Genomic DNA, 9,453 nt, shown 5'->3' with positions numbered 1-9,453 from the left:
TGCATACTATTATAAAAGTGGCCCAAAAGAAGGTATACAGTTCCGTACTGATCAGCTCACTGTATTTTATATAATTTCTTATTGCTATCAAACAGGTAGATCTAGCTTTATTATTTGTTCTTTAATGTCTTTTTACTTATACCTTAATCCCGGAATACCGGAAGCAAATAAACCCATAAGGTGGAATGTTATACTTGATCAATGCAGGTGTATACCTATAAGCACTTTTGCGCACTGTATTTATCCCCCCCCCCTTTTTTTTTTTTTTTTACAAATAAAAAACACAATTCTTTGAAAAGTTTCTATTTTGAAATTTAGTTCAACACGTTAACTCAAATTGAAGAAACCTACTTAAAAAAAGCGCGGGCAAATTTGATTTCCCCTTCCCCTTTGCTCCTTCACGTAGCAGATGCTAGCACGGTATTTCTAGAGTTAGAATTTTTTGTTCAAAAGAAAAAACTTCTTAAATTACCATATATTACACTTCATTTGATACAACCTGTCCCTTCTGACAGTTGTTTTCCTGGTTTTTCCTTCCTGCACGTGGTCAAAACAATCAGGCAAGAACCGTTTCTATGGCAACAGCACGTTCAGCTAATTATAGTGGCTCATTTCTCGCTCTGCAATGGTAAAACCTTACACTATTTCCTCCCGTTGCTAATTTGAATAGAAACAAATATACATTGTTTTAGTCGTATGTCAACTTGAGTAGTGGACTTGCTGGTTATTGAGAACATTCTTTTTAGTTCTCTTTTGTGTCATATAATTTTATAAAACTGAGATTTACTTGCAGTGAATAATTTCGTGTTTCAAAACCCGACGAAAAACCTGGCAACACAGCATTGAGCACCACGTGCGCGCAGCGAGCTGTCATAAAGGGCAAGTAGTATCAATTACAGTGTAACACTTTAGTGTTAAGCACGAATGATTCAATCGGAAATTGTCCAAAATAAAGCTCATCTTTCGTAGGTTCCTATCTCATGAAAAGAAATGTATATAAAAATCATAAATGGAGTATATCAGATATTTTAGTGGTTCGTCTAATCGTACTTTTTCATTATTATTATTATTTGCATTCGCATATTCTTTTCATATGCAAGTTAGTTAATTTTGAAGTCTTTCCCGTTGACTTTTGTTGAACTTCAGGTAATTAAGATAAACCTCCTTTTCTTACTGTTACAATATTATTATTACTAGTGGTAGTATTGGAATTCTTATTGTTTTATCCGTAGTGTTCGGTTTACTAATGAAACAAAGGAGTTCATACACACACACACACACACACACGGACACAACCACTACGCAGGCACAGTTTCTTACATCTGATTACACAACTCTGCTTGCTTTCATGACGTGATTCTAATCGCAGAGTTGTTATATTTTGGAAGATTCCCTCTGAATATGTCCGAAAAAACTTCCTACAGCTCGGGTCCAATCAAAATTGATTCACAGATAGTCACACCTTCTTCGACACCCTTGGAGCAGTTCTGACTGCACACATGCTCTACCGTAGATTTGTGCCACGTACTTCTTTGTGCTCGACACACCTGGACACGGTATACTATCAGGAGTACGCAATTGGTTATATACCACTAGTCCTTGTGATTCGCTTTGCACGACCGACCTCTTCGAGAATCAGCTCTAGATATTCCTAACCAAATTTCGTGGCTGAGAGTTGTGTTCATTGAACAAGTACCTTGCGTACTATTACGAAGAATCAGCCAACGCCTAGCTCTTCAACCGTTTGATTCACGGCCTGGTATCTCGGTAATCCTATGCCTCGAGTAGTAGACTATTCTAGTCGTTTAGTCGTTTTGGGCCTAAGCATGGCTGGACAACGCTCCTGTGAATAGTGCCACTGCCTGTGGGACAGGCAACAAAGGTCTAATACCGAACCTTTTACTTTCTTTGGGCCGCAATTGAACATCCTGGAAATATCGTAGAAAATCTAACCATGCATCTGGTTCTGGTTATCACTCTCCGAGTTTTTAAAAAGTGATTATTTTGTTTAGTGAAGTGCTCTGATATCCTGAAGCTCTGTGGTGTTGTAAATAGAGCTATACTTTATAGACTTTTTTTTAAAGACAGTTGTTTCACTCGCTCTTGGAACCTGTATTTTCCCCAACGTAATAAATGCAGCTAATCTATAAGGAAGTAAAGTGTTTAATTTGCTGCCTGTAAGATACGACCTAGGTTTGTGACTCACGTCTTTAGAAGAAAAACGATTACAGCTATCTGAAGTTTTGTGAGCCGAGGTCACCACTACCCTGTAAAGCTAAAATCTTCCTTTTGATTAATAGCTGAGTTCCTGTTCCCGTTTCTGATTTTGCCGCTCGGATCTCACACAGGTTTGCAGAGATTTTTCCTAATCACTTTTTAAAAAGAACTTTGGCTTGTTACTAAACGTTTGTGTGGGCGCCGGCTCGCCACACTATGTTAAATCACAAACGGCATTCACATTCTTAGTTCAATATCTTATGCGTCAACCGGCAATGTTTTCTAAAATAATAAATAACACTGTAGCTGAAAAAAGATTGGTCATCACAGATATAAATGAAAGATTCAATGGAAGACACACTTAATATATTGAACAAATCGCACAAGGTATAGTCTAGTTTTAAAAAATATGATCACTCTTTATAAAAAGCCCTCTACTTTTATCCTTATGCAGAAGTAAATTAAACAAGAATCTTTACTTAAAAACATGAATTGAGCCATTTCAGGTAGTAAGGGCGAACTCAACGATATTATGTGCAATCTGAATTCTCGGAAGTTATATTTAAGGTCTTGGAGTATACTATCAAACTGCTCTGTGGCAACGTTTTTTTCCCCCGGTAAATGTATATTTTATGTAAATTGTTTCTCTTTCTCTTAAAAAATGTATTTTCAAAAAAAAAAAAAAGTTAAGAGTGTAACTTTAGGAAACAAATCTTGGTTGCGTTCGCCCTTACTACCTGAAACCCCTCAATGCATAATTAAACGTTAACATTAAACTCAAACTGCGTCTTTATCTTAAGTTAGTGAACCTATACAGGTATGCAAGAACCTATAAATTAAACAAATCAGATAATTACTGAAATAAGTATCTTATTTCCAACGTTTCACCATATACATTCTATAAATACAATACAATAATTACAAATCACTTGCGCATTTAATTTCACTAGCACCTGCACTGATTTCCTCACACACACAATAATACATACACTCAAACACCATGGAACTCAACTACACATTTTCCATTAGAAATTAGTTTTATATTTCTTCAGTTCTACCATAATGTGGTGTATGTTAGTTAACTGACCACGAGCATTAGGACTCAGAAGCTTATGAAACCGGTGGTAATATTGAACCAGCTGTGTAAGAGCAAGCTGAAGAAGTTTCGAGCCCATGACCAAACTGGGAAACGAAGCAAGAACTTCTTGATTCAGATCTTCCAAGGATTTCTTCCAGCCAACAGAAAATGATTGTACGAGACTTAAAGCTTTCTCTGTAAATAAATAGATAATTATGTATTTAGAAAAAAAATATGAACAAAACCATGTTCTATAAAATTAGACTTTTAACCTGGGAAAAAATCCGAACAAGTTAGATTTGAGTGGAGACCTTTATTTTGATGTTCTCACCATATCCTAAAAAGCATCCTTAATTTGTTCTTTTTTTTTCGTTATCGAAGAGAAGATTCTATTTTCTGCGATTATTTTTGGAGGAAATAGTTATGAGAAAAACTGGAGTTCATAAAAGTCTACACAAAAAAGGTCCTCATATTTTTTTCTTTCTTTGTAGAATCTGAGTTCAAAGATATAAGCTCAATTATATCTGAACAGAAATAGCGCATACCACTATGTATAAAGAACCTTTGTTTCTTTGTCCAGTATAAAATCCAAGTCGTTTGCTTGGCATACTTCTAAAGAACTTGAACAAAGAGACCATAGTCTGGTATGCTATTAATATTTTTTTTTTTTTGATGCGTACCGTGAGGGAGAAGGGGGAGTTCAAAGGGGAAGAGGTGGTTTAAGATTTATGTCAAAAATAGTGTCTCTCACGAGGTCTTCATGTCAAGAAGGTGAATCTTGGTTGGATATACACACACGGCTTACAATCTAAGAAGAAGAAAAAAAAAGTGGCTAAGACACCCCTAGCACTGAGGGGAGTGGGAAGCGTATGACGTAAGAATAACCGATATTAGAGATTTTGCAATCGCTGAGGTGAATAGTGACATGCTCGGTGCCGTTAAGTTCACGTTCAGCCCCATCTGCATGGGAAATGAGAAGGAGAAAATAACACGTCCAAAATGATCGAGCTTAATGCCGAACCCATAGCTTTTGTGGTCGCTAAGCTGATGGGTAACACTACCCAATGACATTTAAGCCCAAGTTCAGCAAACAACATGTATGTCGAATGGCCCAGAGATTGATAGGGGCAGTCTCATTGTTATTTATACTACTTAGTTCTTTGTTTAGACATGGATTTTTTTTTTTTTTTTCGAAGATTTGTTTTCTAATTTTCCTGGGCTAGCCAACAGGAAATCAATCATCCCAACCGAGGAAAATTTAGTGAAACTAGTTTTCACTGATTACAATGCCATCTATCAAGAATCTACAAAAACGTTTCGAATAAAATGTATTTATTTTTCCTCGTATACTCCGAATCTGAAAATGGTGGTTCCTATTTGAGTTTTCGAAACTGTTCACATCCCACTCCTTGGGAGGGGGGGGGGGGAGTAGGAGCAGACTAATTTCATCACATGTAAATTTTCCCCTCCAAAGTATTAAACCTTTTATTTCAAACATTTTTCCTCTGATGCTTACTTGCCTAGATGTTTTACAGTTTCAAGTTGAAAACCTCACCCTATTTCTGTGCAGACATAATTCAATCTCTATCTTTGAAGCGATTGATTCTAGAGGGGAAGAAAATGTACGAACCTATTTTGTGTGGAATTTATAGACTACAATTTTCCTCATAATTATTTTCTTTGAAAAATTGACAATTTTCGAGATAATTGCAAAAAGCTAGTATTCCGCTCAAAAAAAAAAAAAAAAAAAAAAAAAAAAAAAAAAAAAAAAAAAAAAAGCTCAAATCAAGAGTACTTTTCAGGATATGTTGAGAACAGCAAAATAAAGGTGTCCACCAAAATCCAGCTTGTTCGGAATTTTTTGGAAGTTTTGTCCCTTTTTTGTCTTGATATTTCTAGGTTATAATTGTCGAAAACCACGTAAAATTAGTGAATTTCAAAATATGACCATATCCATAGAAAATACCTTACAAAAATAGTAACAAATACCAGTTTTTATCATGAACTTACTTGCTTCAAAGTAGGCAAGTCCTTATCCAACAATGACAAAAAAACTTTTCAATATTAAATACAATAAAACTAAATTTAATGTCATAGGTTGTACCTAGTAAAAAATTTACTAAAATTGCAATTGCAAAAAATTACACAAAAGTAAGAGGTCGGACATGTAAACCAGTAACTATCTTCAAACGTAGTAGTTAAGGTTGAGATTCCTTAATCTAGTAATGTAGATATTTCCTACTCAAATCTACCATTTCCGTTAGTTTTTCCACATCTCATAGTTTTTGTTCGTTGAAGCTTAACGTACTTTTCAACACGAGGCTATATAAAACGTGGACCTAAAGTTTAAGGTGGAACCCAAACCACCACAATTCGTTCAATGCTCTGCCACTGGAAATCGGACACGAAACCACACATACCAAAGACACTGCTTGCCTTACGTACAATGTAATCAGAAATTTTTGGTGACTGAAAAAAAAAATCGTTTCGATCGGTACGCGGGACCGAAAAAGAGGAGAAAATAAAGCAGAGCATAAGCTCTGTGGCTGTGATGACGTGTTCCAACACGACGGGAAATGGGACGGATTTAATTATTATGAAGAAAAAATTAAAAATACTTGTTAGTGTACTTTATGTTACTGTGAAAGCAAACATGTAAAGCCATAGACAAATATATGTGTTACACTTGTATTCAAATAAATAATTATACAATAACAATAAGTATGGAACAGTTAATTGTCAAGTCATGTAGGGGATTCACGGGGTTCAGTCATTCTCCGGTAGACCTGCAGAGCTTCATGAATACTTTATTGTATTGGAAACTTCCTCGTGGATGTATGGTTTGCAAACCCATTTTTGGCATGGGATACCAGGGTTCGATTCTCGATAGACGAGTGATTCAGAATCTATATCAAACAAGTCGATCTACGTCTTAATGCTAAAAATGAATGGCCGAATGATTTTTTTTTTTTTTTTTTTTTTTTTGAACGACTGAAATTGAATATACACTTGTGTCAATGCATCATGAAAATATTATTGTCCCTCTTTTAGAAGTTTATAAATACATTTTATACATGTACGAGAAACGAAGCTAATTAACTTTTACTATTACTTAAGTTTTGTATTTGTTCTAAGCTACACTGCTAAGTATATATGCTAATGGGTTTGTAACCGAACAATTTTTATAGAATCAACACAGGGAAGCACGGTAGCTCAGTGGTTCGAAGGGTCGCTTGTTTGATCCTCGCTCACAGGAGTTTAAGGTGGACAACATTGTCCCCGTTGTTTTTCTTGGGTTCTCCCGTTTTCTCTCACATTTTCATTTTACTAATTATTTCGTTTCCTTTAGCCTAAAAGGCAGTGTCATGAGACGTAAATCTACAAATTCCATTTTATTTACAGAATCGATTGAGAAAACTTAATTGAAGGAATTCAATGTACTTAATGTAAAATTAAGTTAAATAATTCTGTATATAAGAACTACTGGATAAAGGACAACGGCAATTTTTCCTGTAATATTTTTACCTAATATAAGAGTTAAAAGAATCTCTTCAAAGTAAAACATTACTGGAGGCCGGGGAATGATTTTGCGACGAGAGTACAAAACTAATTTGACTTACTGCCTATATGACTTTCCTGTCGTAGGACTCACAGCCACCATTGTTTCAAATAAGGTCAACGATGACTCATCCGACTATACGTATCAAACATTTCCAGTCATCAGCGGTATATTTTGTATCTTTGCAACCCAATCGTTGTCGTGTTAAAAGCGTTATGTCCCTTGGCAGTTTCGCCCGTACAATCTGACCCCGTATGTCCATGTCATGTAAGTCACGGCGAACTGTGATTGCCGAAGGTGCTGCTTGGGTTCCTCCATCAGTCGCACCGCAGTCGCATGACGATAGTATTTTAATGCTCGGCTGAATATGTCACTGAGGGTTTCAAGAGCCAATAATGTGCCCTCATTGGGAATGAGAGAAGTCGCCAATTTTGGAGTATCGCCATCTGATCAGTCTAGTCCATTGTAGACTGCCACTCTAGTGCCGCCTGACCGTTGTCAACCCAGACATTTTACATGTTTCCAACCACAGATATTTCCATTAAATTGATATGTATTTGAATGTATGTACTTTATAATTCCAGCTCCCTCCGAAAATAAATCCTTTGTACATCAGTTAGCAATAAGGTCATAATCGGAAGTTTTGGTTAAAGTTGCGCATTGCATCTGTTCTTGTTTATTTGATTTTGCCATATTGTAATTTTCTTTCTTTCAATAGTTACTTTATAATCCTTCCTCCTAACCGTGAACCACTCACAGCAGTTATGGTGTAATCTTTCTTCCTCCTAATTAGTGTTGCAACCATCGCGTCAATCTCCTTTATTTTAAAGAAAGAAAAGAGGAAAGTTCGCTGTCTTAATTAATACTGCAATTCCATTAAACTAAAAAAGTTTACTGTAATCTGATTATCCAAACTCAGGGAACGAATACGAAAGACAATATGTCTATCAAGTATATTCATGTAAACGGTCTGCTTTGAAACTGAAACCTGTTTTATGACACGAGTATGCTGCCTTACACCGTACATAATTTACTAATTACAAAATGACAATGGCAATGAAATGTTTTACCGATTGTTATAAAAAGGTTAAGTAATTCTCAAGTATTCAGTGCTGTATTCGTTGCTGAAAGAAGAAAATAAATGTTACAATCTAGCTACAGTGATTCCCCATCACAAAAATAATAAACCACCATTGGAGCCAATCTAATAAGGATTGTCATTACATCCATAAGATTCTCTCTCACCTTCTTGACCTACTTACTTTCTTGTTTCTTAAGTTGCTCGGCTTGTCCCTTCTCCACAAGTGCTTCTCCTTCCTTCACAAATTGGATGATGCCTCCAAAATGAGGAGAAAGAATTTCTTCCACGTATTCATTACTACGAGCGTTCAATTGTTCCCTGAAACTCTCTGCTTCCTTTGAATCGTCTCGCGTTCTTTCCTGTGAAAGAAATTACCCTATTCAACATATGATTCAGCAATATCTAACATATCCAATGATATGGTTGACAAGATCTACTAACAGTAAATAAAAAAATTCTCATTCCTTAAATCACCCAGAAGATATAACAATTATGTATATGTAGAAGTATTAAGTTGGTGTGAATGAAATGTCCGCTTTGACGACTGATCGGAAACCCCTTAACTACACAACACAAGTATGGCAAGATGAAAGGTCACTCGTCGAGCATCACAAACTCTTACACATTCAGCAAAGAGGCTAGGATAGCCAGATAGTCAGGAGTGTTGAGCAGGGTCGTATGAATGCACTATTCGCCGCTGTTTGTCAAATTTCGTACCACTGCAAATGAAACCGATGAGCATCGACCCTTGGAAAAATGTTCATGCCATTGCAAACGTATAAGGCATATACCATACTATTCTCGTTCGGAGGTTCCATGCAATTGGCACGGTGAAAAAGCTAGACATATGTGTATCACGTGAGTTCAAACCGGCCAACAAGAATTGCCGATATCTCTCCCATTCACTATCACCTCTTCTGGCATCTCGATCACTTCTTTCATTATCCGCGGTACAATGTGCAGTTGACGACTTCTTCGTACCGTAGACTCAGGATATCCTTCTCTACGAAATCTTTTGAGTTTTACGTTCCACGGTTATGCCGGCTAGGCTAAAGGAGACGGTGATGATGAGAAATGAATGAAATAGTGGGAAAAAACGGGAGAACACCGAGGAAATCCACGCACACGGTGTTTGTCCACCACAAAGTTCACTTAATGCGAGCTGGGATCGAACCAGGGATCCCATGCACCAGAGGTGATCGCTTTACCATTGAGCCACCGCGGCCCCTATCTTCCTCTACGGAATCCAAATGTAGGTTGAACAATGTAAAAATTGTGATAGCAGATGGTGACTGTTTCCATTAATCAAATATTGTATTTTTTCGCATTTTGAAATGACGCATCTGGGACAGACATTTCATTTGTACCAATCGAATACACACTAAGAATTTTTCATTACCCATAAATTAGGAGATGATGATGATCTTAATAAGGAATTCCAAACATTCCATTGCTTTTTTTTTCTACAAAATACACAAACAGAGAATTTATGCACCGAGGAATAGGTGAGTAATACCT

General features: G+C 36.5%; 1 protein-coding gene across 3 annotated transcripts in view; it reads right to left on the bottom strand.

The window, feature by feature from the left end:
* Positions 1-3,067: 3,067 nt before the first annotated feature.
* Positions 3,068-9,453, bottom strand: part of Vps52 (vacuolar protein sorting 52) — an 87,016-nt gene continuing 80,630 nt past the window's right edge. For all 3 annotated transcript variants that reach the window (XM_081743506.1, XM_081743513.1, XM_081743499.1), the window contains exons 13-14: positions 8,117-8,294; positions 3,068-3,490 (exon numbers count right to left, since the gene is read on the bottom strand). In XM_081743506.1, coding sequence (XP_081599632.1) covers positions 3,243-3,490; positions 8,117-8,294 — 426 coding nt within the window. In that variant the 3' untranslated portion in view covers positions 3,068-3,242. The remainder of the gene's footprint in view (positions 3,491-8,116; positions 8,295-9,453) is intronic.

The sequence above is a fragment of the Thermobia domestica genome, chromosome 2 (assembly GCF_964235325.1).
Source record: "Thermobia domestica chromosome 2, izTheDome1.hap1.1, whole genome shotgun sequence".
In the NCBI taxonomy this organism is placed as follows: Eukaryota; Metazoa; Arthropoda; class Insecta; order Zygentoma; family Lepismatidae; genus Thermobia; species Thermobia domestica.
This window is presented reverse-complemented; position numbering and strand designations above follow the sequence as displayed.